Below are 25900 nucleotides of genomic sequence, written 5' to 3'. Positions count from 1 at the left end.
GTCAAATTGAAGTCTCATGTGACATGATTTCAGAGAGTTCTCTGCTTGTAGAAAGCAAAAATAATTTATAGCTTATATCTACAATTTTATAATTAGTCATGATAATCATTGTACTTATATACTACACCAAAATTATTATTCAACCATGCTCAAAATTGCTATTCAATAGAGCTTTTAGACACTATCTATGTATACGCATTAGAATATAGTGTAAGATTTAATAACGCTTTCATGAACATTTTTTATTGCAATTGAAAATTCTCACGAAAACACTATAGAATTTAACCCTACATTCTACTACAGTCGCGAAAATTGTGCCCCCCATCAATATCTTTGTGGTCTTGGTCATTATATTATTAATGATTATTTTGTTAGTCAAAAGAACCACGGATCATTTCATATCAGTCGGGTTACTAACATATAATACTTATTGAGCTTGTGATGCTAGAATAAAATGTTCATCTTTATATCTTGGCCTATTAAAATCCACCTGCATGAAACCTAACAGAGACTATCAACAAATAAATTATGTTTAAAAAATATTTACTCGGTATTAAATGATGAAAGAAATAAATCTTTATTTTTATATTTTATAAACATATCAGCTATATATTGTGGTTGCCCCACCCCTCGCGTGCACGCCTTTCGTCTTCTTTACATCAGGGCTCATTACCAAAGAAGTTCTTTATGAGGAGAATAACATCACCCATTTTTTCTTTCACAAAATTATCATATAAGTACCTAACATATAGTTACACCGTTCAATAATGAAATGATAAAGTAATTTTTTTTTTAAAACTTAAAGTACCTCATACATACACATAAAAGAGATGAACTTATCCACTCATGTTCATATATTTCTTTCGCTTCATAAATGTTGATAAATCTTTAGTGCTATACTCGAAGACATCATTAGGGATTGATACGTGAAGTATAAAACTATCTCCCTTGCTTTCTAGATACATCTTCATAAGATTACAAAATTTAATCTTTCGTGAACTTGCATCCACCTTAGATCCTATATGTGTCATAAGTGGGGTTGCAATTGGCTCACTTATTTGTTTGCTTTGTTTAGATCTCACCATTTTGGATTTTTTTTCAATACATGAATAAAAAATATTGTTTTTCTCTAAAAAGATATATCATTGTCACCTTTGTATCTTGAGACATTTTTTCATTGTCTCTACTGATTTCTTTATTTTTAATTTATTATTTAATTGAATCTTTATTACATTTTATTCATTGTTTATTATCCGACTTATCATAAAATTTTAATAAGTTGTCTATTTTTTTTTGTACATATAAGTTGTCTATTTTAATTAATTAATGCAAGATAACACAAAAGTTAGCATAATTAAATATTTTAAGTTATCCATTTGAATAAATTAAGGAATGTGTAATATTAGGCTATCATGATATATAAATTAGGGATTAAATACTGGTTAATCTACACCTTTACCTATGCACGAACTTCTTGTTATTTGACTACCTTTATGCTCCATTTGGTAGGATAGAAAGGTGAGAGAAAGAGAAGGAGGGAAGAGAGAATGAAGAGAAATATTTTTTTCCCTCGTTTGGTTTAGAGAGGAGGATGGAAAGAGAAAGAAAAAAGTCAAGTGAGAGTCATACATTTTGTTTCTCTTTAACTTTGGAGAGAAAATAGAAGAAAGATCTATTGTTTCATATCATGTCCCAAACTTTGTCCTGCATTAATCATAATAAAACAAAAATAAAAAAATAATTAACATTTATTTTTTTAATTGATATAACATGTTTTCGTTGTTGTGTGATAAGATTTGCAACATTGTTAGAGATAACATATCTCTATTCAAGAATCTACATATAGATTTCTCTCTTCTCTTTCTTTTATTTTTATCTCAAACCAAATAACACAAAAGTCTACTATATTTCTCTCTTTCTAATCGTTTTCTCACTTATTTCTTTCTTCTTACTTTCTCTTATACAACCAAATGAAGCATTAATATTGATTGTGGCAATCCATGGATAACAATATATTTTATTTTCTATTGGGTTAAAGTTTCCCTAAGAGTGATATTTGTGGAACGGCAAGCGCACCGTATCGTCTAAGTAGTAAAATCCGGTAAATTACCGAGATATCATTCTCAAGGAGCATAGTGGATTTACACTAATTCCTACAAGAATTAATTGAGCAACTATTTACATGAATTTGTTTGATAATTTGATAATGATTTTGTAACAAGGTTAAATTAAAATAAAATGTTAACTATGAATTTAAAAGAATTGGGATCGAAATTCATCACCCTTCCCTTTTGACATCCATAGATTCAATTTCAAGCAACTTGCAAAGTTACTGATTTTGATGAACATTTTCGACAATTCCTTTACATCAATTCCTTGAGTGTAAAATCCTTAGATAATCACTCAATTTTCAATTTTCTGGCTAATTGATTGATTAACTAGCATTAAAAACTAAGTAAAAGTAATTCATACATCATTATCCATTCCTAAAATAATGATGTATGAAGGAAGATAATCCAAATCAGGTGTCAAATTTAACTTTCCAATTAAACATGAACCCAAGAAAAAGAATTCAATAGCTAATTAAACTCATGCATTAAGAACGAAATAAACTTCCCAAAATCAAATAACAATTACATCAGAATTGAATCCGGGAGTACAAGGTAAGAAGATTACATTTTAAATCTCAACAACGAAGATCTAGTCACTCCTCCTTGCTATTAAAATACCCTAATCATGAAAGTATATAAGAAAATCCGATTTAGAGTCGTTCCCACGACTTCTATCTTCTTTCCTTCATTTTCTCTCTGTTTTTTCGAGCCTCAAAGCTTTTGAAAAGTGAATGGAATCCCCTTTCTGACTTCCGAAACCGCCAATATCAGTTCCAACTTCCAAGCCCTCACCCAAGCTCGAGATTCTCGCTTGGGCGAGGAAATAAGAAGCTTTCAGACATGAGCACCTCGCTTGGGCGAGACACCCCTCGCTTGGGCGAGGATCCCTCGCTTGGGTGAGGATCAGGCAGGTAACTAGGGCCTTTTTAGCTCCAATTGTCGCTTGGGTGATAGTCCCTGGCTTGGGTGAGGGACAACAGTGATTTCTGGTGATTTTCCTCCTATTTGTGGCTTGGGCGACCCTCTTCTCACTTGGGCGAGGCTTGTAGTGCTCAGAAGTATCAATCTTCTCATTTTTCTCCTTTTTTTCTTAATTCTTATCCTGAAACAACATAAACACATAAAATTTCCTACACAAAACAAGATTAACTAAGTTATCAGGAATCTTACGCAGTTACAGCATAAATGTGCACTAAGTGTCCCAAAAGCATATAAATTTCCTTAACAATTTAGCACTTAACAAATTCCCTCCAACCTAGAATCTTGTTTTTCCTCACGCAAAGTAGCAAAGTGCAGTCCAGTTCAAAGTATCTGGTTTTTCAAAAATAATCTTTCATCCAATCATGGCATGGCTAGAATCATTCACTTGTTGTTCACAAAGACATGTTTCATGATCAATCATAGTGGACCAAATTCCAACTAATAACAAAGTGCAAATGCAGTTCAATTTCAAACAAAATAGCAAGAATAACTACTCAGTTCAATCAAAAGAGCTCCCTCGATCTCACAGGTTATGTGTTTCACTTATCTCTTTGTTGGACCCCAAACAATTTGACTTTGTCTTTCATTTCAATCAAACCATGTACACAGGTTCAATCATGGATCTTAAGGACTTCATCGGGGTTGTAATGAGGTCTGGCTACAAATAATATTGGTTTTTCTAGGATTCAAAAAGGGAGGTGGACCATTAGTGTATACTTACATTTTATTCTCATGTTTCCTTTTCAATTTCTTTGTATCATGTTCTTTCCTATCAACCATTGGATTCTCCTTCTTCAACTGACTCTTTTCTTTTGAGTCACTACTTTCTTGCATGACTTATTTTTCACTTATTTCTTTCTTTATGTTGCTTCATGCTTACCATTTAACACATGGTTGAAGAATGAGCCTTTTTTATTTTACTACCGTCATAAACACAAACTTCATTCACATTGCCCAGCAAGACTCATATACACTAATGATCTCTCTCCTCGGGTATGGAGATTGATACATTTTGATGTGGTTTTGGTGCATAATTTTCACACAAAAAAACTTTTAAGCTAAAAGGGGCTAACAAAATCAGGTTCATAATTCATCCGGGTAGGCTTTCTGGTTGTAGTTCAACTATCATAAACTAAGCCTTAATCATTTCCATGTTATTCCCTACTTAATGATAATAAAAAATCAGGCAAAGTTCATTGGTGAAATCCAGTAAAGACACTCATCTGTGTTTGGGTGCACTCTCTCACCCGGTTATAGGCTTTGTCCTTTGACTAACTACTCATTATTCAACCTATTTGGTCTATGTCTAAATCAACATCCACATCCCGAAACAGTCAAACTTCAGAACCCTAATCATTCACAATCACAGGGTCTTATCCCAAAATTTCATTCATGTTTCTAGCATAGCATAATTGGACAACAGTAAACACCCATTTAACCATACTTAATTTCATTAACTACACATTTTGTTACTGAACTTGAAACAAACAACATACATAAGCAAAACACATAACAATTACTCCTACATCCTAAACATACATTCTAAACAGTAGTCCTAAACATATATCTTAAACAATCCTACACATACATCCTAAACATTGATCTTAAACATTCATCCGAAATTACAAAACAGAAATAACAAAACAAGTAACAGAGGAATCAGTTTCATTCAGCTCAAAAGTGCTCTTCAGAGCATAAATTCAACATTATCTTCATCATCACCATCAGCATCATCATCAGCAACATCATCAACAAAGTCAGTTCCATCTTCAGCAAGTCCAGGAGCTTCTGACCCCTCCGGAAAGGTAGGCCTGACCCCAGGCCAAGGAAACTGTTGAGTAAAAGTGCATGTGGATCTCCAGAATTGGTTCCCTATACTCAAATGCTAGAAAGCATCAAACAGCCCTTGCTGCTGGAACACCTCCCTTGTCGCATCATCTCATTTTGGAGCTCCAAATGCTCCATATGCAGTGTGAGCCGACGAATCTGCTCTTGAGTGGAGAAGTCCTGATATGGTGTCGAGCGTGGCATTGGTTGTGGGTGTACTGGCTCAGGTGGAGGTGGTTGTGGGTGTACTGGCTCAGGTGGAGGTGGTTGTGGTTGAGATGATCATTGGTCCTGATCTTGGTCGGGCTCCTCTTTGCAGTTTTGAGTGATGTACTGCAAGGTAATAGGAGGTTTAATCTTCTTAGTTTTTTTCATCGTAACCTCATGTTGTGCGCACAATTCAGTAATCAGATAAGGGAATCATAGTGCATCCTTCTTTCCAGCATGCACCACTATTTTGTACATCTCCTGTGAAATGAGTCCAGCCACATCGATTTTCAAGTCGTGGAGGATGGCATAGATAAGCTGGCAGTTAATCAGTGGCAGTGATAATACGTGACTATTTTGGATCACGTTGTGCAAAAGGAATATCATCCACAGCTGAGCCAGCGAAGTCATGTGTTTTCGGTAAATCCGCAATGAATGCCCATCAGAGTTAGTGGTGTAAAATTTTCTAGGAATGCACAACTTCTGAGTGGTGTTACTCGAGTGGAACTTGCCTTGGGCTAGAGTACAAGACTTCTGAATCATCAAGTTATACTCATCCTCGGTCCCCTCGGTTGTTGCATCATACGGGCTAACCAACAGGTCATTGATTGTATCTCTGTCAAATAACATTGTTTTCCCTCTCACCTAGGATTTGTAGGCCAACTCTTCTCCCCCCTCCTCCAGCGGGTAAGCATTTGCATAAAATTCTCGTACTACCTCTAGATCAAATTTCTCATTGGGGGTGACCAATATCCACCATTTCAACCGATCTAGAGGCATAGTGAAAACCGGAAGGTCCTCTATCTGTAAGTGCACTCGCCTTTCTAGCACAAAGATCCAGTTGAGGAGCAGGAGATATCGATCCTCCTTGCCCTTCTTTTTGAATTTGGTTCTGTCGAACGCTTGCGGGGCCTGGGAGACATGCACCTTTCAACTTCTTGGGAGGATGGGATCCTTTTTAGCAATAGACTTTCTCCTCCTGTAACACAGCAAAACCATATACATAGTTAGTGACATTAGATAAATTAATTCACAAATGATATCCACTGCGACCATGTCACTATTACAACCTCTTAACCAACTCGAACACATGAGTGTCACTTTTATGAACTATATTTGGGGTTCTCACTTAGAAACCCCGGGTTTCTTGATGTGGACACTCATGGTTACACAACAACTATGCAATGCAATACTAATGATAAAGTAGCATCAAGAACGACCTAAGGTACCTAAATGTGCCTAAACGAATGAGAGTTATCAAAATGCACAAATACAGGGATAATGGGTTCAAGATGCTAAAAATGCACTTACATTGGTCTGCTCATGATGCAAAGCTTGTGTGTGCACTAACTGATGAAGAAGAAGAGAACTTGGGCTCTTGGAGAGATTCACGAGCTTTTTTCGTGTTTGATTGCAATGGGGATGTGAGGGGTTGAACCCCTCACCCATGTTTTTAAAAGCTATTTCGTGTTCTCTCGCTTGAGCGAGGTACTCTTGCCTGGGCGAGGAGCCCTTGCCTAGGCAAGATTGTCCAAAACATTTCAAAAAATTAAGGCCTTCCTCGCCTGGGCGAGGCCTCTCTCGCTTAAGCGAGGGACCTAGCACTAAAAGGTCACCTTCCTCGCCTGAGCGAGGTATGCCTCGCTTGGGCGAGAATTGCCCAGAAATTCCTCTTCTTTTTTTACAACTTATGCGAGCAGAAAAATAAAGCTAGAATGCCTTCCACTTAGCACTTGTTTAACGCCATTAGCTTGACGCGTGTTCTATTATGTCTCTGATAAGTTGATGATTGTGGTGAGCCGCTCGACGTCACCACCCAAGTAAGGTTTTACCCTCTGGCCATTGACTATCCAGCTTCTTTGAGACGATAGGTCTTGCAATTCGATCGCACCATACGATTTAACTTCCTTAATTAGGAAGGGTCGTAACCATTTAGACCTCAGTTTACCCGGAAATAACTTCATCTGGGAGTTGAATAGCAGCACACTCTGACCAACCCGAAAGTATTTTTGACGGGTCTTCCCGTCATGATACATCTTGACCTTCTCTTTGTATAACTTGGAAGATTCATAGGCAGTGAGCCTCATCTCCTCCAAATGTTGCAATTGAAGTTTCCTTTGGTCACCTGCTGCTTTGGGATCTAGATTGAAAAACTTGAGGGCCCAGAATGCTTTATGCTCAAGCTCTACAAGCAAATGACAAGTCATCCCATATACCAGCTAAAATGGGGATAATACAGTGGGTGCTTTGCATGTTGTCTGGTACGCCCAAAGTGTATCATCAAATCAAAGAGACCAATCCTTCCTTATGGTTGACATTATTATTTCCAGAATTCTCTTGATCTCTCGATTGGACACCTCCACTTGTCCATTTGTTTGCGGATGATAAGGTGATGCTACCTTATGTCAGACCCCGTAGTGTTGTAGGACCTTCTCCAATTGTGCATTGTAGAAATGTGATTCTCCATCACTAATAAGTACCTGAGGTGTGCCAAACCGATTGAATACATTCCTCTTCAAAAACTTGATCATAGTCTTAGCATCATCCTTTTGTGCAGCTACAGCCTCTACCCATTTGAACACATAATCCACTGCCACCAGAATGTATACTTGTGACTACGAAGGTGGAAATGGTCCCATGAAGTCAATCCTCCAACAATCAAACACCTCAATTTCCTGAGTGTATAATCAAAAACTAATTTTGATGCACATTTTCGAAATTCATTTACATCAATTCCTTGAGTGTAAAATGCTTATATAATCACTCAATTTCCAATTCCTTGGCTAATTGACTGATTAACTAGCATTAAAAATGATGTTAAAGCAATTCATACATCATTATTGATTCCTGAAATAATGATGTATGAAGGAAGATAATCCAGATCAGGTGTCAAGTTTAACTTTTCGATTAAACTTGAACCCAAGAACAAGAATTCAATAGCTAATGAAACTCATGCATTAAGAACGGGATAAACTTCCCAAAATCAAATAACAATTACATTAGAATTGAATCAAAGAGTACAAGGTAAGAAGATTACATTTAAAATCCCAACAACGAAGATCTAGTCACTTCTCCTCGCTATTACAACACTCTAATCATGAAAGTATATAAGAAAATCCAATTTAGAGTCGTTCCCACGACTTCTATCTTCTTTCCTTCGTTTTCTCTCTGTTTTTCGTGCCTCAAAGCTTTTGAAAAGTGAATGGAATCCCCTTTCTGACTTCTGAAACCGTCAATGTCAGTTCCAACTTCCAAGCCCTCGCCCAAGCTAGAGATTCTCGTTTGGGCGAGAAAATAAGAGGCTTTCATACCTGAGCACCTCGCTTGGGCGAGGATCCCTCGCTTAGGCGAGGATCAGGCAGGTAACCAATGTCTTTTTAGCTCCAATTGTCGCTTGGACGACAGTACCTCGCCCAAACAGCAGTCATTTCTGGTGATTTTCCTCCTATTTGTGGCTTGGGCGACCCTCTCCTCGCTTGGGCGAGGCTTGCAGTGCTCAGAAGCACCAATCTTCTCATTTTTCTCCTTTTTTCTTAATTCTTATCCTGAAACAACATAAACACATAAAATTTCCTACACAGAACAATGTTAACTAAGTTACCAGGAGTTTTACGTAGTTACAGCATAAATGCACACTAAGTACCCCAAAAGCATATAAATTTCCTTAACAATTTGGCACTTAGCAAGTTGTTACTTTTACACTTTTTTATAAAGATAAAAGTATTATTATATATTTACAATTGTATCTAAAGGATAAAATATTATAAAGTTATTTTTTTCTTTTAGTTTGTTATACTATTCTCTCTCCTATCTGAGAAGATGTTCACCATTGGCCTAAAGTGAATGACAAGATTGTAAGAGTGGCCCAGAAGTTGAAGACTTTGAAACGTAATATAGAAGCAAAAGACTTTAGGAGACTTTGAAACATAGTCTAGAAGTGGAAGACTTGGAAATTAAATGTGGCCTTGAAGTGAAGGACATGTTAAAAGTGGAAAAAGTGGTAGACTTTAAAACGTGATGAAGACTTGGGATTAGTAGTAATGATTTATAGCCATTAATAGATCACTTATCTATTTTTATAATTAGTTATTATTATATTTTAAAGGTTATCTTTAAGTAAATATTGCTTTTAAATAATTTAAAGGACAAATTTATTAATATTGCCTTTATATTTTGAAAACGGACTACTTTGACACATATTTTTTGTCTTTTTACATAAAATAGAAGAGTTAAAAAAATATTGTGTTATAGGCAGCTTATTGTGAGAACAAAAGCTAAACTCCCATTTATTTTAGGCAAAACTAATAAATTCCTACTTAAGTTGCTTTTTAATTCTACTTTGGCTTATAGAACTTTTTTATCACTTTAATCATATACTCCAGAAACTTTTTTTATCATTTTAATCATATACTCCAGAAACTTTTTTTATATTGTTCTCAATTTTCAATAAAAAAACTCAACATTTTTTGTAAATTAAGTTGATCAACGTAATTTCTTATATCATTCTTCTGATTAAAAACTAATTTTACCAACCTAAAAGTTAACTCATAAAATCAACTTGAAGATTTATTAGAAAAAGAAAACAATATATTATTATGCTTTATTGAATTTAAGAGTATATTTGTGAGTTAAATTTTGAAGAAGAAAGAATGGAAAGGAAAGACTTAAGAGGGAAAAAATATATCTATAAGATGACTCTAAAATCTTCATTTATTTTTATCCTTTTCGAAATTCAACTCGCAAATGAATCCTAAAGAATTTAACTAAAGAAATTATTATTAGGAGATGAAAGTCCACATTTAAGTACTCATGACCACATTGTAGCACTAGGAAACCCCCCAAGGACCTATTAATTAAGCAGAGCCAAATGTAGCAAAGTTGTAACACAACAATACCAATTGAATTGATGCTAGTTCTCTTGTCCCATACTCAACCATGTTAGCTTTTTCATCATACATCTCAATTATTTTACTACTATTCTTATATACAACCACATTCAACATAAGCATGTCTAGTAATCACAAAGTGGTTCATTGCAATGAGAAGGACCACATGGCTCTAATCATGTTCAAACAAGACATCATTGATCCTTTCAACAAGCTTTCAACATGGTCTAGTGAACATGATTGTTGTGCATGGGAAGGAGTCTATTGTCACAACACCACAGGCAGAGTTATTAGTCTTGATCTTTACTCATTTGGCACAGAATCAAAATATTTGGAAGGTGAAATCAACTTATCTGCATTATTTCAACTTGAATTTCTGAGTTACATTGACTTGAGCTATAATTTCTTTACCACTCTTAGTGTTCCATCTATCCATAATAACTTCACAACTAGGCTTCAATATCTTGATTTAGCAGGTAATGATGGCCTTCACATTGATCATCTTAATTGGCTTTCTCAGCTTTCTTCCTTGAAATATCTCAACCTTAGTCATATTGATATTCATAAACAAACTAACTGGCTTCATACCATGGCCTTGCTTCCTTCGTTATCCGAATTACACCTAAGTCGATGCAAACTAACCAATATCTACCCATCTCTCAAGTATGTGAATTTTACTTCATTGGTAACTCTTGATCTTTCTCAGAACAATTTCAGCTCTAAATTACCACACTGGTTATTTAATCTCACTAGTGACATCTCTGAAATTAGACTTGGGGGGAGTAATTTACATGGTGAAATACCTTTGAGCTTGTTAAATCTACAAACATTGGAAGTTCTTGATCTATCTAAGAACTCATTATCTGGTTCTATTCCTTCATCTATAGGAAATCTCTCATCCTTAATATATTTTGATATCAGTTCTAACTTTTTGAGAGGGAATGTTCCAGAAAGCATTGGACAACTCTTTAAGTTAAACACTTTACACATTGGAAACAATGGCTTTTCGGGTGTACTATCTGATATGTTTTTTTCCAAACTCTCCAATCTACAATCACTGGACTTGAGCAACTCAAATTTTGAGTTTGAGATGGATACTAATTGGATTCCTTCTTTTCAGCTCTCCGAAATTGACTTAAGCAATACACTTCAAGGTCCGAATTTCCCATCATGGCTATCCACACAAATGTCGCTAGAGTATCTCGACATTTCTAACACAAGAATTTCATCAATTGAAGTAGATGTGTGGAATTTTGTGGCCGGAATTGATAATATTTATTTGTCCAACAATTCAATCAGTGGAGACATATCAAACATTACACTAACCTCTTCCATTATAAGTTTGGATCATAACAATTTCACAGGAAGGCTCCCAGGTCTAACAGCGAATGCTGGATACGTCGATGTATCTCACAACTCCTTCTCGGAAGGTTTGCCTAATGGTTTGGAGAATTTGGAGGAATTGATTTATATTAACATGGAAAGTAACAAGCTAACTGGTGAACTTCCACTGGACATGTCAAACATGACAATATTGGAATTCATATATCTAGGGAATAATGAATTCTCTGGAAACATTCCAATGAAGATGCCACCAAGCTTAAAGTTATTGATATTGAGATCAAACCAGTTTGAGGGTAATATTCCATCACAACTATGTGGCCTAACTTCTTTGTCTATATTGGATCTTGCTCATAATAAACTTTCAGGACCTATTCCTCATTGTCTTCATAACATTACCAGCATGGTTTCGGGTGAAACAAATTCAGAAGCCTATTTTCTTGAAAACACATTCAACTTGATTATGAAAGGGCAAGAGTTAGAGTTCGAATACATTGGTCGGTCACAGACTATTGACCTTTCAGTTAATAACTTGTCAGGAGAAATTCCTTCTGGTTTATTTTCGCTTGTTAAAGTTCGGTCTTTGAACTTGTCTCACAATCATTTGACTGGAAAAATACTGAAGACAATTGGAGACTTAAAGAACATAGAATCTCTTGATCTCTCATATAATCAATTTTCTGGAGAAATTCCTCAGAGCATTTCTGGATTAACTTTTCTTGAATCTTTCAATCTCTCATACAACAATTTCAGCGGACAAATTCCACAAGGGCCTCAACTACAAACATTTGATGCATGGAGCTATGTTGGGAACCCTGCACTTTGTGGAGTTCCTCTTACAAAGAACTGCACTCAAGAAGAAAATCCAAGCATTCCAAAGCAACATTCAGAAACTGATCCTTTCAAAGAGTCACTTTATCTTGGGATAGGAGTTGGATTTGCAGTGGGATTTTGGGGAGTTAGTGGTTCCTTGTTCCTCAACAAGACATTGAGATACACATATTTTCGATTGCTTAGTCGTGTTGCAGATAGAATCTATGTCATTGTGGCTGTCAAATTTCGCAACTTTCGCGGAACATGAGCAAGTCCAAGCTTAGGTAAGTAAAGGAAGTTGCAATTCATTACTTGTTAAGTCCTGTTCTATTCTGTTACTTTCACTACAAAAATGTTGTATCCAAATGTTCTAGACATATGTATCTCAAATACTTTAGTTGGAATAAATGTATTGTATGTAGTTGTAGTTTTGGCTGTTCTAATAACAAAACTCCTTTAGTGTTAAGACATCTATGCATAGTTGCTGTAACATGAACTTCCTTTACAATGGATACATGAAATTTGGTTGCTATTTAGTAAATTTAGTGCATTTTTTAGTACTCTTCATCTGTGGAATGCAAAGAGCACAAGAGGGTCATGTATACTAAAAATGGTTGTGCCCTTTCCAAAAAATGTTCCCAGCATTTATAAATGGTAAGTTGCTATGGTTATGGTTATGTATATCTTTGAGGGTTGTTACCCCTTCAACTCCTCTAGGTTTCACCAACTCAAATGGATAAAGCTATTTTCTTCCAATGACCCCTACATATATATCACTATAAGAAAGAAACAAAAAAGGACATTGTGATGTAATGTAACCATTTCTTTGGAAGCAAAATGAAGAAAGATGAAGAGGCATTAATGCTAAATCAAGTAATGACCCTTTTGTCTAGTATAGAAGTTAAGTGTTTTTTTGATAAGCTGGTATAAAAGTGTTTGGTACTTGAAACTGAAGCATCATTAGCATCTGAATCACTTCATGCACTAACCCTCTGGCAGAATCTTGTTTCAAGTATGTTTCAATTGCAATGCAATGACTGATACCACACTAACAAATTGATAGGCCAAAATTTTAATGCTTCAGTTTTTTTTTTTAATCGGTAAATGTTAGTAGGTTAGTATTTGTTATAGTTGAGATTGGACAAATATTAATTACCCATTAGTAATTGAATTGTTAGGTTGGTCATAGAATTTAGACTCGTTTATGGTCATAGAATTTAGACTCCTTTATGGTCAAAGAATCCACAGCCACACAATGAAAAAACAAAAAAAGTGGAGAAGAAAAATAGGACTAGATTGATGACCATAAGAAACATTAACAATGGATATATTGCCAAATTAAGCAAAGACTGAAAATGATACCAGTGCATACCAATGTTGGAAATAGATCTGACATTAATTAAATATCTTATCAAGTTTCAAAAAATTTACAATTAAAATTTGGGAACAATAATTGAGCAATTGTAGAGAACATGAAAATCATACTTAGTTAATAACCTACCTAACCATGCATAGTAAGTCAATGCAAAATCAAAATAATAAGTGGGTCACGTTAATTCAAATGTTCATTATGCAATGTTATTAATATTATAGTATGTTGGTTATACGAAGGAAGGTCTTTACTTATTCATAAAATTATGGCATGATTTTGCTCCTTACATTGTGCATCTTCTATAAGGTGGATGTAACTGTGAGTTTACTTGATGTGAAGGCATCTTTGAGAACAGAAATGGATCTCTTATGCACCGAAACGTCCAGTATAGGAGGAGATTGTGATATATGTCTTAAAAATATATAGATTTTAAATTATTTTTAAACAATAAAATTATAAATTATGAAACCAATTTGGATTTTATATTCTAATATTAGACTCTCTAATAATGATGAGAATTCCAACTCATTCAAAACACTTTTTATGTGTCCATATCTCCATGTTGACTACAAGTACAAAAGGTTGAAGAAGAAACCTATAGAAAGAGATAAGAGATCCTTTTTTGACTTTTATTTTCTATTTTCAAAAATATTAATTAATGGTAACTAAGAATTTGAGATATTTTATCCCATCTAGAAACAAGTTAAACCCTACAAAATTTAATCAAGTTATGGTTGTATAAAGTTGGATTATTATTAAGCACTTACATAAAAAGAAAAATAATAAAAATATACAATAATACTTTTATACTATTTGATAGCATGTGATTGGTTTGAGACATATAATCCTGGTTCATTCCAATAGGAAACTCAAAGCATCAGTTTTCTAATAATTGCATGTATCTAAAGCATGCATTACTATCTTTTTTTCTTTGGTACATAGTTCTTTTTATTCCGGTTCTATGCTTTACAAGTAGGACTAGAAAACCTACCCAATACTTATACTTTGGCTTTTGTACGTAGCTTCACATATTTTACCTTATCACTTCACTTCTAGCTCAATTTTCCTTAAATAATATAAGTTGGTACAGTATGGTTATATCTACTCCAAGAGTACAAAGAGTGCTTGATTTGCACTAGGCTTGGTTGGCAGAGGCTTAAGGTTAGGTGCATTTATGTTGTTTGATATAAAGGAAAAAAGTGGGAGGATGAAATAAAGAGGGTAATATCTATATATATTATTGGTGTAAAAATTTATACATGATCAATATATCATTTGTTATTCATTTGGATTATTTTTATTGAAGAATTAATGACAATTAAATATGAATGATATATGATGCTATAATAGTGTATAAATGTCAATGCATACATTTTTTTTCCTCAAAAATAAAATTATAGGAAAGATTGACATAAAATCAACGGTGTCAAATTACCTTCTCAAGTTTTAAATAGAGCCATTGTTTTCCATGATGGGCATTCCTAGTTCCTAGAATGTGAAAATGGTCACATTATCCCTAGCAAGGCTCATATAAAACTTAATTTTTATATATACTTAGTTATATTGTGCTCAACTACTCCGATGTTTAAGAATTTAAGAATGTTCATACCTAACCTTAAGGTTCGGTATTAATTTATGTTTTTGAAAATTTGAAAACTAACAAAGGTCCTCAAACATATTAAATTTAAATCAAATTAATCATTTATACAACTTTTATGATTATTTTTTAGAACACTTTAATCCCTATTAAGTATTATTTTGGCCCACTTAACAATCTTTTGGTAGAATTTTTACTTTTTGGAAATTAAATAAAAAATTCATAAAGATGAAAGAGAATATTCATCATTTCAGGATCTAAATGGTTTTCATTGTTTATACACATTCTTCTTTGTCCTTACAAATTTAAGAATCTTTTTTGGCTTATTTATTGTTGGGAGTGTTTTTAAATGAAGAATATATTTTTCGTACTCAAAAGTCGCATCGGATAACATGACTTTTGAGTAACCCAATTTTTTTAAAGTCGAGTACTTTCACTTAGCCAATTTTAATTTGCTCAATGAGATAGTGATTTTTAAGCATACTCAGAAGTCATATTGGACCAACATGACTTCTGAATGTCCCAATTTTTCCTAAATTCGCTTAGTCAGATAGTGATTTTTAAAGTCATGTTGGACCATCACAGCTTTTGATACCCGTATTTTCCAAATTCAAGTAAATTCGCTAAGCGAGTCAACTTTTTTTTAAAACACACTCAATAGTGGTTTTGGGCTAAAACTAGTAATTTATTAATTTTCACTTAATTTGTTTTTAATATTTGATTATGTTTATTATTAGATATAAAAGTGTATGTTAAATTGTAAGATCCAAATAACAACCATGTTTCACATTGTGACAAAAAACTAATTAATATTCTTAACTTAAGGAGAAATGTATTAAAATCGTAAAATAATATGTCCCCAAATAAATATAGATATTATATTTGTCATTGTGTTGCTATAACATTTTTCATTATGACTAATAATTAAACAAGTCAACTTGACATTCGTTCGAAACTAGACTCGATATTTAACTTAATAAGATTAGTTCATAAACTAAATAAGTTAAACTTGGACTAAAAATTGAACTCGTTAAATAAATGAGTTTAAGTCAAATACAATTCAAATTGTTAAATTCACGAATTGGTTTAATTATATAATACATAGAGAAACTCTTTAAATTTATACATATTAAATATATAATCATATACATAATATAAACTACCCATGTATTTATTTATTTTTTGTTATAGATATTGTATACATTTTAAAATCATAGAAACTCATTTAAATATCTCATATGGCTCCATATATGTACAATACATGTATCCATATCAATTATGAGATATAAAGTTGAACTGATCATCCCTCAACATTAATATAACCTAGTTAAAAATAATAACACACTATAAATCAATCTAAAAATTTATATATTCTCATCATTTATTTTATTTTTATTTTTATTGATTAGTCAATAATAATTAAATATAAATACTGAATGATCATGTTAATTAAATGTATAAAATTCATATATTGTTACGTTATAATGTTAATCAAGATGGCTCAAGTGAGAAAAATAAATTTGGGTCTTACAACCAATCATTAATGGTTAAGATTAAAAGTTAGTTATTGAGCACATGACGGTCATGTTCATATATCTTTTAATCTTTACTGTTCAAACAAAATCCAATAGTCCATATTAATTGTTCTCATTTCACACAATAACGTATTGTTTGAGTCGCGCTGACTAAGAGCATCCACAATAGTGCAACACATTTTTCGTTTCTAAACGAGTCTCATTGATTATTTTATATTTCTTTACAATTTCCAACTGCTTAAGTAACTCAAACCAAAATCAACTCCAACTGTGTAACTTTATTTCCTTCTTAAATGGACCTCACAAAACTACCTCACATTTATATTTCTCTCTAGTAACAATTTTACCATTTACTTACAACTTTAAGAAAAATGTTTATTTCATTTATCTATATTATATATATATCTATATCTATATCTATATTATATATAAAGCCAAAACTTGAATTAACTTCCCTCATGATATAATTTTCACTTCCTGTTTTGCCCTTAACATTATTTAATTTTTACAAAAAAAATGATATAATCCTAATCAACCAACACCAACACATTAGTTAAACACATATCTCACCTTAAATTAAACATTATCATAAACACGCAAAAATATAATATAAAGTACACCAAATATTTTAAAAAATGAAATATATAAAAATTGAATATGTAATATCATATAATATTTACCGGCAGACACAAAGTACCTGTATACACTAGTTATATATAAAGCTAAAACATGAAATAATTTCTCTCATAATGTAATTTTTATTTCTTATTTTGTCATTAACATTATTTAATTTTTATAAAAAAAATCATATAATCCTAAGTAACCACCACCAACTGATTAATTAACCATATATCTCATCTTAAATTAAATATTATCATAAACACAAAAAATAAAATATAAAGTACATCAAATATTCTAAAAAATAAAATATATAGAAATTGAATATAAAATATCATGCAAGATAAAAAGAAAGTAGTGAACTTGTACTAAGAATGTCCATGTTTCCCTATGAACTATTTTTTTATTATGGTCTGGGTGCTCTAATATTACTGAAGAACGTCTCCCCAAGTTGTCAATTTGTCATGCATTTCTCACCAAAAACTGTACTCCATTTTCCTTTACTCTCACTACAAAACTAGCACTAAGAACCTTCTAGAACAAAAATGCACATTTTCCTAAACTACTTCTCTTAATACCACATGCATTCCACTCCTTCATACATTTTCAGTTTGCTCAAACATTGAAATCTCTTCAATTTCTCTCTCTTATTCTATTTCAAGGTTTTACTGTAACACTGTACATTCTCTCATTTCCCCTTCTTTTTTTGTGTTTGGTTATTTCTTAACAAATGGGTCATTGATATTTTCTCTCATTTTGTTTCTCTTTGTCATTGCACTGCTAAATACACTTAAATGTTTCATAAAACATTGAAACTTTCACATGCTAAGCGTTGATTCCTTAAATTTCTCTCATTTTTGTTTTTAAGGTTTTAGTGTACTACATTTTCTCATTTTTCTCCAATTTTTGTTTCTTTAGTTCTTTCTCCGAAAATGGGCCATTGATATTTTTATCTGATTTTGATTTTCTTCAACTATACTGTGCAGAGTTGTTGATTTTGGGTTTTATTTGTTGGAAAGGAAGATGGTGAAAAAGAACAAAAGAAAGAAGGAGGAGATTGCTGAGGATTGGTGCTTTTTATGCAAAGATGGAGGATCAATGAGGGTTTGTGATTTCAAGTAAGTTCACAAATATGAACATTGCTACAAATTACTAAATTTGACCTCAAAATACCCCTAACTCGGTTAGTAAGAATATTAAGTGCTGGTTAAGTTAGTACTTGATAAGAAGTTAAGAACAAAGGTCTAGTTGTCTCTCAAATTGAACTATATTTGAGGTACTTAAGGACCAAATTGATGTTATTTTTGGGGGTTCATTTGTCAGGCCTGATTTTGGGTTGGATATTTTGATTGATGACTAAAATGAGTAGAAATTTTTTACACCCTCTTAACAAATTAGCCTAAAAATCCTCCTCGTATCACTTTAATGTCACTTTCTTATGGTTAGATGAGATTTTTAAGCTAATTTGTTACGATGATATAACACTACTTAAATGAGTATTCACTCTTAATTTTATTTTATACATTAAAATTGTCGTTTCCAATACGAAGTTGTCGGGCTAACCAAATCCTTTTATAATTGACATTTAATAATTTGAGAAATGCTAAGAACATACTGTTCTCCATTAACACACTGTTGTGTGGATTTCTTTAGCACAGTAGAATCCACAAAAATCACATGGGTTTGCTATATATTTAGTGAGTTCTACAAGAACTCCTGCCGATAACAGAGGGGACATTAAAGAGAAAATAATCTGTTGCTAGCATTCTCTAGTAATTATAGTTGTGCACATTTTTTCCGTGGACATTTTTCAATTGAAATGATGCAAGAAGCCTAAGCTAGCAATGATTTTTTTTTTGTGCTTAAGTAATTTGGAAACATAAGAGATTAGAAAAAGATTTGGGATGGATCATCCTAACCCAGCTTCAAATTCGAAGTCTTAAAGAAAAGCTATTTCTTCCCAGGACCTAGTCCAAATGAGTGTGAAGTGAATTCCTAAGTTTTTTTATATGCTCAATTGAGTTTCTTCCTTCCTTGGTAGTGACAGGATAATCCGTAAAAGTGGAAAATCTAATTTCTTATTTTTATTTTAAATGTATAAGCTTCGTTTTTTTTTTCTAATTTACTACATAATATTGCAACTCTTCACTATCTTTAAAGAAAAAAAGGCAAGGCAAGATAGTGCATGAATTTTAACATGTGCTTGTTTATATCATTTATAAATGGCAGTATTCATTTCAAACTTGCTCCGTATCCTATAGTATGTGACTGTCTGTTGAAAAGAATGGAAAATTTTGAGGTAGGTTGCTCTAACAGAAGTTGCTGGTTTACTTTAGGTTTTAATTTTTTTTCTTCGTTGATAGAATTCTAATTTACGCAGAAAGATGAGTTTGTCTAACCCAAGTTTAGACGTTACTATCACTAGTATGTCTCTTAAATTAATGATGGATGAAGAGTAGGATCATTTAACAGATATATAATTGTCCTGGATGTAACTTCCTTTTTGATAGTTATTTAACTCATGTTGTGTAAAGGGATTGCCTTAAAGTTTATCATCCAGTTTGCGCGGGAGAAGAAGATTCGTTTTTGGAGGCTGACACTTATTGGTGTTGTGGTAAGCTGCTTCTGTCTACCTCTCTACCATTTTGTATGGTATTCAAATACATTTTCCTATCTCTTTAGCATTTTATGTATTTATGCATTTGGTATCACATCACTATGACATGTGATTGCCCATCTTGTATGTTCCCAGGAAATATGTGTGGTTTCCCCTTCACACACATTATTTACCATCCAAACCTGCATATCTTGAATTTCTCCAGGATACTTAAAAAAGTTGGTGTTAAATCGTCTTTAATTGTAAGAGATTTCATGTGTGATGTATTTTTAGAACTCCATGCTGAAATCGAAGCCTTTTAAAAAAAATATAGGACAAGCATTATTGTCATACTGGCATGCATTAGTTGTCATGCTGTCATACATGATCTTATTTCCTTTTCTGTTCTTGTTTAAGAGATTATGCCTAAATGTCTGTCATCCTTTTGATGCTAAATGGATTTTGCACAACTCTTTTTGTAGCTTCACATTATTGCTTCCGTTGCCATAGAACCTCAAAGTTTAAGTGCATTTGCTGCCCAACAGCTGTTTGTGGGCGTTGCTTAGGTTATGGTGAATTTGCTATTGTCAAAAGGGACAAAGGATTTTGCAGCCAATGCTCAAAACTTGCACTACTAATTGAAGAAAATGCCGATGTTGATTCTGATGGGGTAAGATTCTTTTCAATCATCTATTATATGCAGCAACAGGAGGTATAAACCTGTAACATTATTTTGAATCTTAAATTTAAAAGCAAAATAACAAAATGCTATCTATCTACAATTATGTTTATTTACATATTGGTAAATGTTAACAGGAGTTACCGAAGTCAACCTTTTGTGATGCTGACCAACAATAATAGTACAGAGGCACTTGTTCTCAATGTTTTAACTTTTACCTATTTTCAAAACATGCTATCGTTTTAACTATTTTTAAAATAAAGTCCTATTTATTTTTTTAAAATGAGAAACATGGAAACACATTCTCAAACAGGTTCACCCTGGTTATTTCTTTTAAAAGAGAAAATTGTTTTGAAAATCTAAACCAAAGTGCCGCTAAATATTTTACCTTCATATGACTTGTATTGTATGAACCGAGAGTCTGAGATTTAGCATATAAAATTGTAGCATTTCTAGAAAAGAGTCAAACCACGGTCAAATTTTAGCTAAGAAAGCATAATGTGTGTAAAGTATAGTTTTTGAGTTTGTTATGCTTAATGGATTCTGATGTATGGAAAGTTTCATATGACTGAATTAAATTTCAATGTAAGCCTAGTTGTAGAAGTTTACCTAACCCAAATTAATATTTTCACTTTGAGCTTAAGCTTAATCTTATTTATTTGAATACTTGGAGTTGAGTAGGGAAATGTTGTTTCTCGGTCTGGGCCCTATAGAAAAGTTTCCTTCTTGTTTATATCTGTTTATTCTGACGTATTTTTTATCAACAGGGAAAGGTAGATTTCAAAGATTCAAATACATATGAATGCTATTTTCTAGAATATTATGAAGCTATAAAAATAAAAGAAGGGCTGAATTCTTCACATGTACATTCGGCACATAACTTCTTGAAGAATGGTAAAAACAATAGTAACTTGGATCTAGCTGTAATAGATGAAGGGGAAGATGATAGTGGAGAATCTGAAGACGGGAGTGACTATATAGTTTCTGATTATGATGACATGAATGATACAGCAGGAGTTAAATCAATGAAGAAAAAACAGAGATGCAAAAAGCAACTAAAATCAACAAAAGGAAATGTGAAAAATAAGAAAAAGGAGTTTATTGGATGGGGTTCAAGAAGTCTCGTAGAATTTCTTAATTATATTGGTAGAGACACGGTTAAACAATATTCTGAACATGATGTTGCTTCGATCATTATTGAGTACTGCAAAGTAAACAACCTCTTTGACTCCAAGAAAAAGAGGAAAGTGCTTTGTGATGCAAAACTGAGTTCTTTACTCGGGAGGAAATCAGTGAATAGAAACAAGATACAAAACCTTTTGGCACATCATTTTGCTGAGAATGTGGAGGAATTTGATGATATCACTAGTAGTTCAGAAAATAGGGATGATAATGGGCCATTCAAATGTTCGAGCAAGGGGAAATTTTTAAGTACGAAATCTATTCAGAACATAGTTCCTGAAGAGCGTAAAAGCAGTTTTGCAGCCATAGTTAGTTCAAATATCAAGCTTGTATACTTAAAGAGGAGTTTAGTGGAGGAGCTTTTGAAACAACAAGAAACTTTTAATGACAAAGTAATGGGAAGTTTTGTAAGAGTCAAGTCTGACCCGAATGATTATTTACAGAAGAATTCCTATCTGCTTGTGCAGGTTGTAGGTAATTTTATGTAATATTCTTTGGTGGCATGTGTGATATCCAAAGCACATATCTGCATAAGAAAAGTGAATTTTGAAATGTAATGCTTTGAGGCTTTGAGCAACGTTTGTTCTTTGGTGGCACATTACTGCAGGCATTAAATTAAATTTAGATCAACATGATTGTTGTTCTTTCACTGGCTACCATACTTTTCCATTATGTAAACATTGAAATTTCTGTCCATGCACCAAATCACAGGAATAAACAGGTCGTCAAAGAATAATGAAATCAACAAGGAAGTTCTGCTTCAGCTTTCCTACATGCCAAAAGACGTACCTACCTGCAAAATTTCAGATGATGACTTTACTGAGGTAATAATGCTGTTATAACAGGATTTTCTGCTGCAACTGTCCTCGTCTCTAGAGATATTGGAGCAAAATAATTAACAGTTTTTAAGTAGAATTTGATAGTTCACAGTTTGTAAACCATTTTTTTAAGTGAAGTGTGGTTTTTACAATATTAGTTTCTTGCCAAAGAACATAAATGGGTTTCTCTGAGATGGTTGTAGCTTATAGTCATCAGAGTTTATTGTTGTTGTATCTAATATATGATCTGCTTATGCATATTCTTCAAGAAAATAATACCTTGCTTATTCGCTGCATGGCCTACACTGATGCTAGTTCTGTTGATATATATATATATATTCTGTGAATTCCTAATTATAACATTTGCCATTTTCTTCAGGAAGAATGTCAAGATCTCTATCAGAGAATGAAAAATGGTCTGCTCAAACAGCCTACCATAGTAAGTTTTTTGTGTATGAGTAATATAGTGTTCACCATAAAAAGATTTACAATCATTGATGTGTGCAAATATAAGCAAGGATCCTATAAAAGTGTAAGTTTTCTGAGTTCAATTTAAATTATGAGTGTAAATCACGGAGAAGGGGCATTAATACCACACTTTCTGAGAAACAGTAGCATGTTATACGTTTATGGCCACATGTGTATGTGTTCAGTTCTAGTTTCAGGTTAGGGTCTTTAATCATTCTTTTCAACCATTTTAGGCCACACTAAATGTATAGCCTTTCTATCATGGTGTGAGCATTATGGATCTTCTTTGTAAGATTGAATTGTCAAAAAATATAATTGATTGAATTAGTAGAATAAACCAAATTGATGATAGCTATCTGTGTTTAACAGCTGGAGCTTGAACAGAAAGCGCGAAGTCTGCATGAGGATATAATAAAGCATGTATGTATAATTATAACTATTTTTATCTTGTCTAAATCCTTTTTTCTATTAAGCAGTAGTCAATATAATTCAAACTGAAGTTTCGTGTAGTTTATCAATATAACACGATGGTGCATTCTTGTAAAGGAGATGGCAAAAGAGGCAATGTAAAATTTAAAATGAAGAAATAAATAGTCAAAAACTTTAATAAAAGAATAACATTTAGAATAATATAATTATGAAACCTGTGCCAAACAAGAAATTTGAAAGTTGATCTTTGAATTATCACTATAGTATTCCATGCCTGATGCCTCTTTTGTTCAATGGCATGTTAACTTTATTTTAACCCATGATTCTTTTATATTATAATAGAATCTCATACAGTCATACCTATCATGGATTTTACTGATATTTGTCTCTCTTTGCATTATGTGACAGTGGATCCCGAGGGAGTTGACACTGTTACAAAATCGCATCGATATGGCCAATGAAAAGGGGCGAAGGAGAGAATATCCTTGCATGATTTAGATTTTAGATTGTTACTTCAGATTAGTATATAAAGGCCAACCAGTTCTGAATTGTTACCAAATTTAATGCTTGATCAGGCATGGTTAGCTGTTAATAACTTCCAAATGGGAGAAAGGAGTCATTGACTATCAGCTCAAAGCCCATATTATTGTTTTGTATTTCTCTCTTAGTTGAATTGTTTAGTATGTAGTGAATATGCAGTTTTAGCCTTAACCATATTTTCATACACTTGCTGAGTACATAGAGCAAAAACTGAAGCTTCAGACTGCATCAGAACAATCACGTTTGTTAAGTGATATTCCAAAAGTAATTCCTGAAATAGTTGATAGCAAACTATCACAGAAGAATCCCCCGAGAAACGATAGGCGTGAGGGAAATGGGTTGCCAGAATTAGCCATGGGAAAGACTTCTAACTCGGTCGGACGTTATCCCAAGCATAATGCTTTTGCTTGTTGGCCTCATAATACAACAGATGTTGCAGGTTTGCCTGACTCTCCTGATTGTTTTTTATCTCTGTTGTGTCCTTGTAACTTCTGCTTTGATTTCTTTTGTAAATTTGTTTCTCTATATAGGGTTCTAGATGTTGCTAATAATGTCTTGTGCAGTATATTCGCATTCGTATTCATGGTTAATCATTTCATGTCATCTACAAATTTGAGTAACTTTCTGTTCTATTCAGCAAATGCCATGTTTTACTCAGACTGGATCAAATGTGTCTTCTGTGATATTTCTATTCGTTTTGTTTGATATTTCATCCACTATGTCCACTTCATGGTTGTGACCCGCTTTTATATGTACATGCCTCTCACCAATCACCATCAACAGTGGTGTGATTCTTGCTTGCATCCATTTTGTTTCTTGAAGTTTCTTATGCTTGGAATAATCAATGTGCGCTAATTTAGTTAATGTCTATGTCCAAGTATTTATGAAACGTAACCTGCAATATCATTTGTGTTAATTTTCAAGGTTTAGGTCCAAAAACTAGCGTAAAGAGAGACCGTGACGACTCTCCTGCCTCTGCTGAAAAATTGTTTGAGCATCCTGTTTCCCAAGATAAAGGCACTCTTCAATCTACAACAAATGAAATGCGACATGATCGAAAGGCTATACTGTCTGAAGAAACAAGCTTGAACTCTCAGACCTCATATAATGGTTTGCATTGTCCTAGGAACACAAGATCTAGATCTGGTATAAATGGCAGAAAACTGAATGCCATGAATACTAAAATGAAAATGGAGGAAAAGCAAAGCCTTTCAGTTGCTGAGCCTATTGAGGCAAGTGCCAATGACAAACAACAGGATGCAAGTATCTCGGATATTCCAATGGGCGAAAAGATAGTTAACATTTCAACCATAGATGTTATCAAGTTAAGTCATACTGATGAACAAGATGAAAGTATTGCAGACATTTCAGCAGGAAGAAAGGTAGTGGAGGATCCTGAGAGTCCTGTTTGGAATTGTTTAGGTCCTTTTGGTGAAAGAAGTGGACCCTATTCATTGTCTGTACTACGACGTTGGATTGGAACTGCTTCTTATCACTTCGAATTCAAGGTTTGGAAGACAGGACAGAGTGAAACACAAGCAGTACTTCTCACTGATGCTCTTAGCCAAAGTTTCCCCAGTATGTAGGTAAATATGTAAATGAAAGGAAAGTATTTCCTTAAGTGCATCATCTGTGTTAATATATGGTTTTTGAATACTTGAGATTGAACCTGGTAGGTGTTTGTGTGGAAGTTGCAAGTAATGTAGTTTATTTTGATGGGGTTTCCTAGTACTGATGGTCTTAAGAAGAAAAAAGATTAATAATGGAGTTTCTATTTTGTGTGCATTTCCAACATTATTTCCACTTTACCTTTGTCATGCAATTTTGAGCACAGGATGGGAACTTAACCAGTCATAGCTAATTTGTTGTAGCATGTGCTCTCCTCTCCTTTCTTTTATTG

The 25900-nt window shown here is 33.3% G+C and overlaps 3 protein-coding genes across 7 annotated transcripts; 2 read left to right on the top strand and 1 right to left on the bottom strand.

The window, feature by feature from the left end:
• Positions 6893–7333, bottom strand: LOC109329265. Its single transcript, XM_019562946.1, has one exon. It carries the CDS (start codon positions 7331–7333, stop codon positions 6893–6895), a length of 441 nt encoding a protein of 146 aa, XP_019418491.1.
• On the top strand, positions 10010–12703 carry LOC109329104 (probably inactive leucine-rich repeat receptor-like protein kinase At2g25790). The gene has a single exon (XM_019562773.1). It carries the CDS (start codon positions 10062–10064, stop codon positions 12432–12434), a length of 2373 nt encoding a protein of 790 aa, XP_019418318.1. The 5' UTR covers positions 10010–10061; the 3' UTR covers positions 12435–12703.
• On the top strand, positions 17761–25715 carry LOC109330251 (uncharacterized protein At5g08430-like). Of its 5 annotated transcripts, none has more exons than XM_019564367.1 (11): positions 17761–17950; positions 18312–18406; positions 19823–19902; positions 20367–20554; positions 21331–22219; positions 22457–22569; positions 22943–23002; positions 23401–23451; positions 23869–23939; positions 24186–24439; positions 24925–25715. In XM_019564367.1, the coding sequence occupies exons 2-11, from the start codon at positions 18312–18314 to the stop codon at positions 25584–25586; spliced, it is 2463 nt and encodes an 820-aa protein (XP_019419912.1). In that variant the 5' UTR covers positions 17761–17950; the 3' UTR covers positions 25587–25715. The 5 variants fall into 5 exon arrangements, with proteins under 5 accessions (XP_019419912.1, XP_019419913.1, XP_019419914.1 ...); XM_019564368.1 differs by having other exon boundaries at positions 18308–18406; XM_019564369.1 differs by having other exon boundaries at positions 18275–18406; positions 24931–25715.

The sequence above is a fragment of the Lupinus angustifolius genome, chromosome LG16 (assembly GCF_001865875.1).
Source record: "Lupinus angustifolius cultivar Tanjil chromosome LG16, LupAngTanjil_v1.0, whole genome shotgun sequence".
NCBI lineage: Eukaryota > Viridiplantae > Streptophyta > Magnoliopsida > Fabales > Fabaceae > Lupinus > Lupinus angustifolius.
This window is presented reverse-complemented; position numbering and strand designations above follow the sequence as displayed.

Coding starts and splice junctions, on each gene's coding strand:
- LOC109329265 (XM_019562946.1), bottom strand. CDS start 7,333: ATGACTTGTCATTTGCTTGTAGAGCTTGAGCATAAAGCATTCTGGGCC.
- LOC109329104 (XM_019562773.1), top strand. CDS start 10,062: ATGTTAGCTTTTTCATCATACATCTCAATTATTTTACTACTATTCTTA.
- LOC109330251 (XM_019564367.1), top strand. CDS start 18,312: ATGGTGAAAAAGAACAAAAGAAAGAAGGAGGAGATTGCTGAGGATTGG. Junction 22,220..22,456: donor TCTGCTTGTGCAGGTTGTAG/GTAATTTTATGT, acceptor ACCAAATCACAG/GAATAAACAGGTCGTCAAAG. Junction 23,452..23,868: donor ATGAGGATATAATAAAGCAT/GTATGTATAATT, acceptor ATTATGTGACAG/TGGATCCCGAGGGAGTTGAC.